This window comes from Lepisosteus oculatus, chromosome 3, assembly GCF_040954835.1.
Source record: "Lepisosteus oculatus isolate fLepOcu1 chromosome 3, fLepOcu1.hap2, whole genome shotgun sequence".
In the NCBI taxonomy this organism is placed as follows: domain Eukaryota; kingdom Metazoa; phylum Chordata; class Actinopteri; order Semionotiformes; family Lepisosteidae; genus Lepisosteus; species Lepisosteus oculatus.
The window spans coordinates 17,979,587-17,994,268 of record NC_090698.1 but is presented as its reverse complement, the minus strand read 5'-3'; the positions used below and the strand labels follow the sequence as shown (position 1 = coordinate 17,994,268).

Sequence of the window (14,682 nt, the reverse complement as noted above, 5' to 3'; positions counted from 1 at the left end):
TTTGTGTTGGGTGAAATGGGCTAGTTATTAAATGAATGCATTATAGAACAAACAGGACCTTGTGGTATTATTGAAAGAGCCATGAGACAACAGTATGAGCAGTGGTTAGGTTTAGGTTTAGGACCGTTAGGCTGTGGGGTCAAATCCCAGGTCAGAGACTGCTTGTGCAAGACACTTCAACTTAACAGTTCCGGTAAAATACCCAGCTGTATAAATGGGCAAAATGTTAAACACTCTGGATTGAAGCATCAGCCAAATAAATTAGTTAGCAAAGGTACGAGATGTCAATGATCTGGACACAAAGCAATAGAATGGATTGAACTTACTTAATATTAGGAAATTCTGAAGTAGATCCTAGGAGATGGCAAAGACTAACAGCAAAGTCTCAGGAAACAAGAGAAGATGGAATGAAGACGTGTGGAAACGATCTGAAGGGGAAGGTCAGCAGAAGCAAATGTCTTTGACAAGCCTTTATCTAGCAGTGCACCAATGGGGATGATGGCAATGAAATAAAATGGCGATGGGCACTCCAGATCTTTGATAGCTGCAGGTCTTACTGAGAGGGACATCTCTCATTTGTAACATTTTTTATGTTCTTAACAGTTTTCATTAGAAAATACGTTTGACAGTCATTGATAATTTGGGGATATGAAAAAAATAAAAAATAAAATGAAAGTTCTGAAGGTTTGGTAATGAGCACCAGTAAATATATCATGTTAAATGAATAACACTACTGTGAAGACTTTAGGCTATTCTCCCTTTTATTTGGATGCAGATTAATTACAAAACTTCATATATAAAAAATAATAATAAATGAATTATTTTAATATTGATTATTTTGTATAACAAAAACACAGTAACCAAACCAGCAAATTAACTTTTTGAGTATTTTATTGAGTTATTTTTTGCATTTAAAGAAAATGAACAATAGTCAGGTCTCGAAAATATTTAAGTGAAAAACCTTCAGAAATTGATTTGGCAAATACAAGTTTAAAATCAATATACTTTTGGATAGCTCATTTACAAAAAAGGACACTGCAGTAATAAAGAAGCATGAAATCATTTAATTCTAAAGACATTTTTCTAATGTTTAGGAAAGGAAAAAGCTTTTTATCTTTCTTTTTTCGTATTTGCTGAAGATCATATCTGCTGTAATGTATAAATTGTTCCAGTTTACCATTTGTTTTGTTAATATTATGTATGATAATACTGAACAAAAAAAACATTCAAATTAATCTGAATGCACAGGTTGCTAATTTAAAAGTTTTGAAAGTATAGTGTTGTGTCTTTGGACACCCAATCATATACTGTACAAATGCTGTGCAACATTTTGTTCATTAATATACTTTACTTAACATAAGACTGGGAATACACAAACAGATACACAACTTCATTCGAACTGCCATGTCATGATGTTTTGTCAGAGGTGGACTGCAAGGAATGCTAAAACTCAGTTATTTTATCTATCATTAAACTCAGTTTTAATAGTGTAGATGTCTCAAATAGAAAACTTAAAAATACACTGGAAGTAATCTTATATAAGTCAAATTGAATGATAGCAGCATTTCTTTCAAATTCCATTGTGTTGTCTGCATCCATCTAATTTGTATAAAATACAGGTTGACTTGGAACCATTCTCTTAGTTCTTCGGTAGATATAAGGTCTTCTGTTCAGCATGTCACCTGTTCTTCTAGATACCGTGGCAGTTGGTTTTCTGATGGAAAACTTGGGGACAGACCTTGCTTTTTCATTCTTAAAAGTCAATTCCAGGGGACCTGGAGATAAATTGTTCATGGGAACTGGTGAGAAGGCTCCTGGGTAGATGAGAACTGGACCTACTGCTCCATTTCCTGTGATTCCAGAGGTGGGCACTGGCTGTTCTCCTGGCTGCTTGGGATCACCACCAGGCACTGAAGAAGAAAACGCTCCTGGTGTAAAAACAAGACGACCTCCAAAGGCTGTCTCTGTAGCTGTATCACCTCATACTGCCGCTTTGGGGAAAATGAAAAGTGGGCCTTCCTGACCTGAAGAATGAAGAAGCACCAGAGGGAGAGGCAGAAGATGAATCGGGGGCTGGAGGGAATATGAAAAATGGGCTGAGAAGGGGGTTATAGAGCTGAAGCAGGTGATGGACTGGGTGGGCTGGGAACAGGTGGAAAAATGAAGAGGGGCGACTGATCACCTGACTGCCCATTGTTGGAAGGTGGAAACACAAAGACTGGGGAAAGATTATCTTCCCATATTGAAGGATCAGATGAAGGAAAGTTTCCAGGCTGGTCTGGAATTGTTTCACAGGGGGCTTCAGCAGGATCCACAGCTGTAGGGCCTAATTCTGGATTCACTGGCTTGTACCCTAAATGGATGGATGGACCTTTGGATGGGAGTGAACCCTGGCCTGCAGAGAAGGGTGGTAATTGCCCAGAAGAAGTTAAAGGGCCTTTGTCTGGAGGTGGTGATGGTAGTGGTGAAGGTGTCTGGTTGGATCCTTGAGGGAGCGAGACAGGAGCAGAACCAGAAACAACAGGTGGTGAAGGAGCCTGGGCAGGAGCTGATGGAAATGATGAAAATATTATTATTGGAGAAGCTGGAGCTGGAGGGGCAGGAGGAGCCGGTGCCAGTTCAGGCTCAACATAACCATCTTGAGGTGGATAAAAAGGTGAAAATATTATAATTGGAGGTGATGGAGCTGGAGCACTTCGAGTGCCAGGACCAGCTTGCCTACTAGAGAATGCAGGACCTGTTGGTCCTCCACTGGGGAATAGCGGGCCAATGGGAGGTGCTCCAGGGAGTACTGGGCCTGGGGGCCCAACAGTACTAGGCAATGTAGGGACAGTACCAGGAAGTCTTGGGCCTGTGGGTATTCCTCCGGGAGTTGATGGACCTGTGGATGCTGGACCAATGGGAATTCCAGGAATTACTGGGTCTACATGTCCAGCATTGGGCACTTTTGGACTGATTGGATCAGGACCACTTAATACAGGACCTGTGGGACTCCCAGGATCAGGAATTATTGGAGCTGTAGGTGGACCTGTGGGTCCAGTAGTTTCAGGTAAAAATGGAGAAGTGGGTACAGACATGCTAGGGAGTGTTGGGCCTGTGGGAATTGTTCCTGGCAATGTTGGGCTTATAGGTTTAGTGCCAGAGAATCCAGGAAAAGGTGGAAATATGGGTATTCCCCCATAAAATATAGGATCTCCTGAAGGCATAAGTGGGGCTCTGGCTGGGATTTCTAGAACAGAAGGAGGAGGTGGAAAAATGAATATCTGTGGGGGAGGTGCAGGTGCTGGTATGACAGAGGCTGGAAAAGGGGGCCCCTGCGCATCACCAGAAGTGGGTGCAGGTGGTGAAGAAGCTGACAAATCAGGAGCTGAAGCTGGAGGCGGGAAGATAAAAATATTTGGTGATGCGGGAAGAGAAGGAGATGGTGATGGTTCTGTGGTCTCTGGAACTGAAGGAGCCGGGGCAGGGGAAGGTTCTGGGGATGGGGGGAAAAGGATAAAAACTGGAAGAGAAGGAGAGCTTTGTGAAGGATCTTTTGGAACAGCAATTGGTGGCTTTGGTATTGGTTCTGGCCTTGGTAGTGATGGCTGTTGTGGAGGCACCGGTGGTGGCAAAGGCTGGGGCGGTGGCTGTTGTGGTGGCAGCAGTGGTGGCTGAGGCTGGGGCGGTGGTTGTTGTGGAGGCAGTGGCTGAGGCTGTGGCGGGGGAAATATAAAAATAGGTGGCGGAGGTGGTGGAGGAACCTTTGCAGGAGCTTCTGCAGGAGGAGGTGGGGGAGGAGCAGGCTGAGCTGGAGGCAGAGAAGCTGGAGGAAAGAGGAAGATTGGAGGTGGTGGAGCCAGAGGAGGTAGTTGTACAGGGGCAGGTGGTTGTGTCACAGTCCGTGGTTTAGTTTTTCGTTTGAAGATGAAGACTGATGGAGCTGGGGAAGGAGCACGAACTCCCCATGTATGTGGCTCAGCAGGACTATAGGAAGGGACAAGAGCAGGTTGTGAATGGACAACAGGTGCCGGCGGGGGAAATATGAATACTGGTGGAACAGGGGGAGAAGAAATAGTTGACGTAGCGGTGTTGCGTTGAGCAGGGGCAGATGTGCGTCTTGAAGGTCGGGAGGGAGGGGGGAAAATAAAAACTGGTGGTCCTGCAGCAGGTGCTGGAAGAGAAGTGCTGACCACAGGCTGTACTGGTGCTTGAGGGACCTGAGGCTTCTCTGTCCCAGTTTGGGATGGGAAAGAGGGAGAAGCCACAGACGGGATGATAAAAAGTGGTCTGGAGGAAGAAGGCTGGGAGGCTGCTGGTGCAGAAGGTACTGAACTCCCACTAGGTGGTTTGGTCACTCCACGTGGAGGGGATGCTTTCCTGGGCCGAATCACAAACACTGAAGGATAAGGTGCACGAGGAGCATTTAGAAAAGAGGGCTTGAGGCTTGACAACTTGGATCTCAAAACTCTTTGAACATCTGGAACTGTTCTATATTTTCCATCCAAACACTAAATTAAAAAAGTAAATATAGCAATAAACAGACATTTAAAATGGAAAAGAGACAAAAAAAGAAAAGAAAATTAATAGAACACAAAAAGTACACTTAGCCACAGTACTCATACAGAAGTTTAATTTTGTACTATTTATTTTTTTCTGAATAAAGTCACCCACTTAGAGGTAGTTTTGATATGTTAGTCAATCCCTTAATTATGGAGTAATTAATTAATAGATGCAGTGGTGTATCTGACTGAAACCCTTGAATTTGTGCAGAATCCTCTCTGATTTACCATTAGCTAGGAATTTAATCTTCCTTGTCAATCTGCCTAATAATTTTTTAAGGAGGAGGTCTTTTGCTATCAGATCAATATGACAATAAGACCATCAATGCTAAGAATATTTAGGAAGCCTTAATGTCAATCATGATATTTAGTCTTTAGTTTTAGTTGTACTTTGTAATTAAGCCTTGTTAACGTGCATGCTATTATTTACAGATGAAGAAACCCCCATACACACCCTACACTCTTTTAAACAACATTAAAAATGAAAAATAAAATAGCTTATAAAATAACTAAAACTAATTACTGTTTGTGTAATTCAAAATAACAAACAAATAAAATAAGGTTAAAAAACGTTAAATGTACAGCATATTGTATAATGTGAAAGAAAGTTTAAGAACTTTTAACATTTACAATGTAAAATTCACTTCTCTTGTTTTAATGGAACTGGTTGATTTCAACATTTGATATTTGAAATACTCAAACTAAAGACCCTTTAGGTCTCTTTATGGATTATTTCTCCATTGTTTTATTGATGTACCTTTTTCCAAGCTTCCTTGTACTATTACGTCTTAAACTGTAACAATTAAAAACATCTGACTTAAATTTCCCTGTTAACCATTTAATTAGTACATCAAATGTACACTAAAAGCGTATTTCTTATATTTCTAAAAACAATGAATATGAATTATAATGATTAATTTTAGAATTCTAGAATTTCTATATGATAATATAATAGATATATACTCTATATATGATAAAAAGTTTTGATGTATCACTCACCTTGGCCCTGTGGAATATGCCAAAAAAGCAAAGAAAAATAACGAGGCTCTTCATGTTGCAATAAGCACACCTGCACATCAGCAGAAATAAGTAATGTTACCAACTAAGCAAAATGCATTAGAAAATGTTCACCGAGACAGAGGATAAGACAATTTGAAATGGTCTAAAGCACTTCTGCACAAATGTAAACATAATGGTGTGGTAATAAACCATATTACATTTATGTATTAATTATTGCATTTACATTTATAAGCTTATTATGTAAAAATTACCTTTGAGTGGCTGAAGAAAAGGAATCATTCATACACTGGAGGGATTGGTTTCCTTTGCTCTGCTCAGTTCTGTGTACGCTCAGAAATTTAAAGCACCCTTTTGGAATTAGTATAACCACTGAACACAATTTGGTAAGGTAGGTGTAATTTCTACCTGTTTCAATCTGCTGTATAATATAATTATGCTTGTATAATAAGTGGCCAGTGATGAATTCCAAAAACAGTGACTCATTTATTTGATGTTTTACTGGCCCAAAGATAATTATGATTATAATTCTAGGACAGATAGGTCACAAACATGTGAATGTTTTGAAAGAGCCTTTCTAGTCAGGTGAAAAGCTTTAGGCATAGCCCATGGACAGGTTTCACTTTAATCTGTTGAGAAATAATGTGGAAAAACTGTACTTTCTAAATTTCATGTTATGGTGGGGTTTGATTACCCTAACTTTTAATATAACGTCAACCCCAATGACAATCAATGATCAGACAACACAAATCAAAATGAATTACAGATAGGTTCATGACAGGGAACAGAAGTAATTCCTTAAAAGAAAGCATTTTAGATTCCAAATCATATGTTTTGCTTCTTCTCATGTACACAGCATGCTTGTTTTCACGGTTCAGTAGAAGAGCTCAGCTTTACAATGTGAGCAAGCAGAATCAAAGCACAATTAATGTCTTTCATTGTAAACTTTTATTCTTTTATCATTCTTCTTCAAAACTTTGTACACAAATTGGCATGCAATCAAAATTATTTTTTATATGCAGAAACATGTTTATAGGATGTGCATATTATTAAAAGTGTCTGATTTTACTTCTTGTCTTTCTATTTCACCTCTGCAGAGTTAATCCATTCTTTTAAAATTTTCCTCTATCTCAATCTTTTTCAATCATATATGGAAAAACTTAATTTTCTCATTGAGAGTTTGAGAAAAAATGCTGTGTTTTTTTTTATTAGATCTATAGACAGTTGCTTAAGGCAATACAACTGCAAAAATTAAAAGGTATAAAAATATAAACCTTTGGACACCTTGTGGATTTGTCAAAAGGTGAAAAAGTTTAAACTTTAGTTAAATACAATGAAGATTATAAAATACAATTCATATACAATTACTGTATTTATGACTGGTTTGAAATTCACTTATCCATGTGTGCAATAATTACAATAGTTTTATGTTATTAAATAGATTTAATAAACAGAAAATATGTAATGCTTCATGCCACATGGTTTACTCAATACAAAATAAGACCACGGATAAATATAATCTTCACTTTGCATGTTATTAGATTACAGATAGATTACTACAGATAGATTCACCACTTAAAATGCATTTTATGTTCATGTTAATAATTTGTGTTTCATGAAAAATGACCTCAAATAGTACATGGAGCATGTTTCCAGTCCTACTTATTTGAAAGAATGTCTGCCTAATGTATTTTCGTAAGTGTTCTAAAACACATCTGTTTAATTGTCTGAGCATTTCTGTGGTATATGAATCCATATTGGTCATACAAAACATTTGTTTAATTTTATATGCCCTCAGGTGTAACACAAAATGTGACATCTACAGTGCCTTGCGAAAGTATTCGGCCCCCTTGAACTTTTCAACCTTTTGCCACATTTCAGGCTTCAAACATAAAGATATAAATTTTTTATCTTATGTGAAGAATCACCAACAAGTGGGACACAATTGTGAAGTGGAACGAAATCTATTGGATTTTTGAAACTTTTTTAACTAATAAAAAAATGAAAAGTGGGGCGTGCAAAATTATTCGTCCCCCTTGCGTTAATACTTTGTAGAGCCACCTTTTGCTGCGATTACAGCTGCAAGTCGCTTGGGGTATGTCTCTATCAGTTTTGCACATCGAGAGACTGAAATTCTTGCCCATTCTTCCTTGCAAAACAGCTCGAGCTCAGTGAGGTTGGATGGAGAGCGTTTGTGAACAGCAGTTTTCAGCTCTTTCCACAGATTCTCGATTGGATTCAGGTCTGGACTTTGACTTGGCCATTCAAACACCTGGATACGTTTATTTGTGAACCATTCCTTTGTAGATTTTGCTGTATGTTTGGGATCATTGTCTTGTTGGAAGATAAATCTCCGTCCCAGTTTCAGGTCTTTTGCAGACTCCAACAGGTTTTCATCCAGAATGGTCCTGTATTTGGCTGCATCCATCTTCCCCTCAATTTTAACCATCTTCCCTGTCCCTGCTGAAGAAAAGCAGGCCCAAACCATGATGCTGCCACCACCATGTTTGACAGTGGGGATGGTGTGTTGAGGGTGATGAGCTGTGTTGCTTTTACGCCAAACACATAGTTTTGCATTGTGGCCAAAAAGTTCGATTTTGGTTTCATCTGACCAGAGCACCTTCTTCCACATGTTTGGGGTGTCTCCCAGGTGGCTTGTGGCAAACTTTAGACGATACTTTTTATGGATATCTTTGAGAAATGGCTTTCTTCTTGCCACTCTTCCATAAAGGCCAGATTTGTGCAGTGTAAGACTGATTGTTGTCCTATGGACAGACTCTCCCACCTCAGCTGTAGTTCTCTGCAGTTCATCCAGAGTGATCATGGGCCTCTTGGCTGCATCTCTGATCAGTCTTCTCCTTGTCTGAGCTGAAAGTTTAGAGGGACGGCCAGGTCTTGGTAGATTTGCAGTGGTCTGATACTCCTTCCATTTCAAGATGATCGCTTGCACAGTGCTCCTTGGGATGTTTGAAGCTTGGGAAATCTTTTTGTATCCAAATCCGGCTTTAAACTTCTCCACAACAGTATTACGGACCTGCCTGGTGTGTTCCTTGGTCTTCATGATGCTCTCTGCGCTTTCAACAGAACCTTGAGACTATCACAGAGCAGGTGCATTTATACAGAGACTTGATTACACACAGGTGGATTCTATTTATCACCATCAGTCATTTAGGACAACATTGGATCATTCAGAGATCCTCGCTGAACTTCTGGAGTGAGTTTGCTGCACTGAAAGTAAAGGGGCCGAATAATTTTGCACGCCCCACTTTTCATTTTTTTATTAGTTAAAAAAGTTTCAAAAATCCAATAGATTTCGTTCCACTTCACAATTGTGTCCCACTTGTTGGTGATTCTTCACATAAAATAAAAAATTTATATCTTTATGTTTGAAGCCTGAAATGTGGCAAAAGGTTGAAAAGTTCAAGGGGGCCGAATACTTTCGCAAGGCACTGTACGTAGTGTGAGGAGAGGTCCTCTGACAGCAGCTCTAAGGCCAGCAGCATGGAGCCTCAGAGTCCTGTCACTGATGAGGGCATTGTCTGCTGGCAGTTTCACCAGCAGTACGGGTGGAAGATCTGAAAAGATCTCTCAGATGGACCAGTCTGATGTGACAGACCTACTCTGGTGTCTTCACTCGAGGGTGCCCAGATCTTGGAAGGTCATCTGTCCTTTCGGTCTGCTGAAACCTTCTCTGCAGTCAGGACACAGTGGAGTGGCTTACTCCATAGTGTCTGGCAATGCTGGCACATGACATGCCTTCCTGGAGCAGGCCAATGGCCCTCTCTTTTGCTTCTGGTGAAATTTGAGGCATTATGGAATACACAGAAAACTGACTAAGTGAGGCAGTGACCTTAGCTTTGAATTAAGGCCTTTTTAAAGGTGACTTGATCAGGCATTGTTTCACTTGGATCTCATTGGGTAAAAGTTCACCTAACGAGCTTTCATGTGATTGGCAAGTTGCAGTGCCTCACTGCACAAGCTGTATTTCTGGTCAGAGGGCTTAAAACAAATTTACAACTTTTTGTGAAAGTACATAAGCTATAACTATAGAATTCTCATTCCAGGAAATTTTGCGTTTCTTTTTTCCATTAGTATATTTTCTCTGGACACCATACTGTAAATGCTCACTGTTGAAGGATGATTTGGATGCACATTAGGTAATAACATAAACTGTGCAGTGGCTTAATGTGTTATAAATTTCATATGGATTTTAGTCTGGGTTGGTAAAAGTAAATTTGTTTTAAACCAAAATGTGCAAAAAAGAAGAAAACTGGGAATATGTATTAGTAATAATATTAGTTTAATTGTACATAAAGTCTTTAACCAAATTATTTCAAATGTTAGGAAATTCAGATCTGCGCAGACAGAAAAACTTTACCCCTATTTGGATCAGACCTTAGACAATAATTGATGCTCGTTTACTTTGGAATTTTCATTGATTTTATTTCTTTTTATGTTATGACATTTTTTTATATGAACACTGAATAAGCGACCCCCACCATAAGGATTTGAAGCTTTGTATTTTTAACTTTGCATTACATGACAAGCAACAATACATTTGGTTACATACAGTAGGCTTTTAAGACACATAATGTATAATATTTTTATATACTCATAAGATATTAAACCAATGTTTAAAAATACCTGTAGGTAAGCAAATGGTCACCTTTGTGATACAAGTAGAAAGAAAGTATATTTTCATGGGTACATATTTATCTAGAGAGTGATTCTCAGACAGGCATTGACAACCCTAAGGTGTCCAAAAAGATTGCATAGGAGAAACCCAAAACCCAACACAGTGAAAGCAGTGAATCAAATCAACAGCCGATAATGCTGTACTATGGTACATTCCACTACCGTTAACTTTTGAACTTCTGAGTAATTTTATTTCTCCTAATTTTTTTTCTTTTTTTAAAGATCTGTGGCCTTTGCTGAGACTGATCTCTTGAATAAAACTAGATAACTGCCACAAAAATAAGGAATTCCTTTGTATGTTCTATCTACTGTGTACAATATTTAAGGCAATTTTAGGAAAAATAATGAAAGTTGTGAAAAATGAAAAGTATTACTTGTGCTTTGTTTCCTAGTTAGTTTCTATAATCAAGTTAGCTTGTTAATTATTCATTGGTTAAACATCACTACTGTATAATAATGTTGCTTATATAATTTTTATACAACTGGGACATCAAACAGTTCCTATCTTGGATACTTTGTTCATGGTGTCAGATTAATATTGAAATTGATTTATATTTTAATCTGTCGATCTACTCCTTTTTGTGATTATGTGAGCTATTATTGGAGTGCAACTGTTGATAATGTCATAATCATGAGATCATACTGCAGCCAAGGACACAAGTATATGAAAATGAACACTATTCAAGGGGAAATATTTTGCTATTTCTTTAGAATTGGTCTCCTCTAGGAGGTTGCTCTGGTGCCTTGGTTGTATCTGGTGCCTTGGTCGTATCAGGTGCCTTGGTTGTATCTGGTGCCATGGTCGTGTCAGGTGCCTTGGTTGTATCTGGTGCCTTGGTTGTATCTGGTGCCTTGGTTGTGTCAGGTGCCTTGGTTGTATCTGGTGCCTTGGTCGTGTCAGGTGCCTTGGTTGTATCTGGTGCCTTGGTTGTATCTGGTGCCTTGGTTGTGTCAGGTGCCTTGGTTGTACCTGGTGCCTTGGTTGTGTCAGGTGCCTTGGTTGTGTCAGGTGCCTTGGTTGTATCTGGTGCCTTTGTTGTATCTGGTGCCTTGGTTGTGTCAGGTGCCTTGGTTGTACCAGGGGCTTTTGTTGTCTTTGGGGCTTGGGTTGTTTTGGGGGCAGAGGTGTCCTTATCACTCCCACCTCCATTTGGCAAATCTCCCGGTAAGAATGTAGGGACTACCAAAATGGTGGGGAGGGCAGGTGACGGTGCTGGTGCAATTGCACTAGTACCTGGGACTCGGGGAGGACTGGGCAATACTTCATCCTTTGGAACCAAACCCATACCAGCACTAGGAGAAACTCCTTGGGCCACTCCGGTGCCAGTGGAGGGGGCTGAAAGGATGACAAATGGTAACAAAGAACGACCATTTGGTGAAGGAGGAAATATGAATATGGGCTGACGAGAGGACGGAGGAGAAGGCCTGGGGGGTTGTGGTGGAGGAGGAGGGGGAGAAGCAAAAATATATATGGGAGGGGAAGGCTTGGCAGAAACACTTGGTGACTGATTTGGAGGGGGAAATATAAAAACTGGTTGAGCTTTAGGCGCACCAGAAGCAGAACGTTGAGGCAGCGGTGGGATATAGAAAATTGGTGGCGGACGAGGAGGGGGTGGGACAGGTGCACGGGGAGGGGGAGGGAATACAAAGATAGGGGGGAATCTTCTGGAGCTTGTAGAAGATGCTACCTGTACGGGGGGAGCTGGTTGCACTGGTTGACCTGCAGGAGAGAAGCAAGGAGCTGGAGGTCCAGCAAAGGTTGGAGGCGCTGGTGCCACCTGGTTGGAAACTGTAGGATGAGAGAACCAGGATGGTTGATTCATCCTCAGACGTTGATTACCAGGCACTCTCTGAAAATAAAACATCCTTGCAGGTCTAATTTTTCTCTGTGGGAAAAATAAACAAGAACAAACATCATGGACAAAATTCTAAAATGATTTTAAAGTCACCTGGCCTGTTTCAACGGAGTGTATTATGAAAACTGCATGCCACTTTCCCACGGACAAAGCCCATGGACACTAAGCAGTGTTAGGTTAGTCTGAAAGAATGAAGAAATTCAGAAAGAATAGGAAGGTAAGGTAGGATAGGTCAGAAAGAATAGGAAGAATTAGAGCGCAATAATTAGAATATGAATATAATAATAATTCTTCATAAGAATTAGGAAGAGTGTTACTCATTTGCATGTGTACCAGTTTTCACTCGTGTTATAGCTTGCACAATGCAATGCAAAGAAATGTCAGTTACTTCCTCTGTGATCCTTTTTCTACAGCCCTCCAATATTCCCATTTCACTTTGTTTCATCCAATGTGTGTGTAGGCCTGGCATCATACCTTCCAAACACCACACACCAATAACATTTACTGTATTTGACACAGGGTTTGTCTGGACTCCTAGAACAGAATTTCAGTGGCAACTTCAATCATCTCTATCAACTACAAGTGTATCTCTTCCAAGAACTCAAATCAAATGCCATATATTCCTTTTTGCTCATGGTGTCAAAACCATTTGTCAAAATGCTTGAGTGAACCACAGCAAATGAACAACACCCCGAACTTATGTCATTCTTAATAAAAGTTTTAAGTAGTATCTTCAATCAACAGCCATAAAGACAATTCTTTTAGTATTTATTTCGAGAAGCAAAACAGTTTTGCTTTTCTGAAAAGAAAAGTTTTATTTTAAGATTATTTTAATAGAGAATTTTAATATCAGAATTTCTTATCAACATACATTTGGATATTATGCACCACTTTTGACAAATTGTTACTTTCAATATAGTAATAGTAATGATATAGCTGTGGTAATCTAGCTTTGCACTTAATTAATAAACTTATGAAATAAATATTTTTCATTATTTATTCAGCAATATTTGTTTCTCGTTTTATTAGAATCACAAGTTTAAATTTTTATTAAACAGAATTTTGCATTTACAAAATATTGTATGAATGCATTTTTTAATTCCCAAAATATGAATTGATTTAAAGCAGATTAGGTTATTTTACATTTTAACAGAGCAGGAAAAATAAGTGTTTTCTAACATACACAAATTTAGTTACAAGACATTAATTCTGTTTCATTTTCTAAATGAACTGCAAAGCAGTGTGTATTAGACATTTATAGACAAAATGAAATCTAAAAAAAATATGTAATATTGATATATTAATAAAGGTGTCATTAATAGTATTAGTAACATATATCAGGAAATCAATATCTTGTTATTGCATTAATATGCACCATGCATTGTAATATTTGTAACATATATGGAAAACAATTACTGTATACTTACGTTAGCTGCGCATACTGCCTCCAGAATACAGAGAAGTAAGATAAAATTCTTCATTTCTGTAGTTTTTATCTACAAATTAAAAAGCTATATTTTATTAACCATTCATTACACAAACAATATATGAACATAAAAGTTTACTTATGCTGTATGTGATACTGTTATAAGAAATAACATTACCTTTCATCACATATACTTAGAAGTGAAAAAAATACATAACATAGTTTTCGTCCCATGCTTATAAAGGCCTTAGGCCTCATATATAAGTTTCAACACATGAAAAACATTTTTTTTTAACATTTGCCACAAATGGCCTGTAGGTGTTAACCATTGAAAAATGTCTTTGGGTTATAAATTAATTACACAATATAATTCTTTTTCTTTGTGATCCTGCAACATGTTGTGACACATTTCACACTCTCCTTGTGTTCTGCAGTGATGTTACAGATGAAATGTATGTAAATTTAGGTACAAAGTAGTTGTAATGACTTTAGTCCTTTCGTTAAAAAAAAAACTTTAGAGACACTGTAGGTGTTCTTAAATCTTTTTGTTTTTTTGGTTGTCAGTGCAAGTCTCTAATGGTATCACATTCCAAATGAATTTTATTCTCCTCACTTGTTGATGCTCTGTACAAAGACTTTCCACACAATGTGTTTACCATAACACAAAATGCAAAGACATTGCATCTAGGAAGCTACAGTGAAGCTGGATCTTCATAGTGTGTTTTCATTTTTCCAAAACTCAAGACAGTTTTTCTAGATCTGCACCTGCTTTTTCCTATCCAGTAGTTTCTCTCACTAGTTTCTGTTGCTTTGTACATATTAGTGAAATATATAATAACATTTAAAACGACACACTGTCACACTTCATCACACTTAACTAATTGAGCAAAATGCAACATATTCTAACATATAAATGAAAAATAACAACAGTAGTATTTCGAATCCTTGTTCAAATAGTTCTTAATATGTTAAAACTGGTTCTTATGTCCTGAAGCTTTGTTTTTAAAAGATTTTGTTATAATTAGCCTTTGATCAGTGTGTAATTAAATTCTTTTTTCAGCCGCAAAGAAACAACTGCCTTTTGTTGGTATTTGGCATTTCAACATGTTTTTATAATACAAGGATTCCTTGTGGTTTCGATTTGACA

General features: G+C 38.4%; 2 protein-coding genes across 2 annotated transcripts; both read right to left on the bottom strand.

The window, feature by feature from the left end:
* Positions 1-873: 873 nt before the first annotated feature.
* On the bottom strand, positions 874-5,958 carry LOC107076511 (uncharacterized). Its single transcript, XM_015340212.2, has 3 exons — positions 5,813-5,958; positions 5,541-5,610; positions 874-4,490 (listed from the first exon to the last, which is right to left on the bottom strand). Exons 1-3 carry the CDS (start codon positions 5,842-5,844, stop codon positions 2,109-2,111), a joined length of 2,484 nt encoding a protein of 827 aa, XP_015195698.2. The 5' UTR covers positions 5,845-5,958; the 3' UTR covers positions 874-2,108.
* Positions 5,959-10,360: 4,402 nt separating this feature from the next.
* LOC107076512 (mucin-1-like) lies at positions 10,361-13,792 on the bottom strand. Its single transcript, XM_069187689.1, has 3 exons — positions 13,714-13,792; positions 13,537-13,605; positions 10,361-12,139 (listed from the first exon to the last, which is right to left on the bottom strand). The coding sequence occupies exons 2-3, from the start codon at positions 13,588-13,590 to the stop codon at positions 10,961-10,963; spliced, it is 1,233 nt and encodes a 410-aa protein (XP_069043790.1). The 5' UTR covers positions 13,591-13,605; positions 13,714-13,792; the 3' UTR covers positions 10,361-10,960.
* Between the last annotated feature and the right edge of the window lie 890 nt (positions 13,793-14,682).

Excerpts from the sequence above, each read along its gene's own strand:
- LOC107076511 (XM_015340212.2), bottom strand. The coding sequence starts at position 5,844 with ATGAATGATTCCTTTTCTTCAGCCACTCAAAG. Across the intron at positions 5,611-5,812 it reads TTTTCTTCAGCCACTCAAAG|GTGTGCTTATTGCAACATGA; the intron begins GTAATTTTTACA and ends GCTGATGTGCAG. Across the intron at positions 4,491-5,540 it reads GCATATTCCACAGGGCCAAG|TGTTTGGATGGAAAATATAG; the intron begins GTGAGTGATACA and ends TTTTTAATTTAG.
- LOC107076512 (XM_069187689.1), bottom strand. The coding sequence starts at position 13,590 with ATGAAGAATTTTATCTTACTTCTCTGTATTCTGGAGGCAGTATGCGCA. Across the intron at positions 12,140-13,536 it reads AGGCAGTATGCGCAGCTAAC|AGAAAAATTAGACCTGCAAG; the intron begins GTAAGTATACAG and ends TTTTTCCCACAG.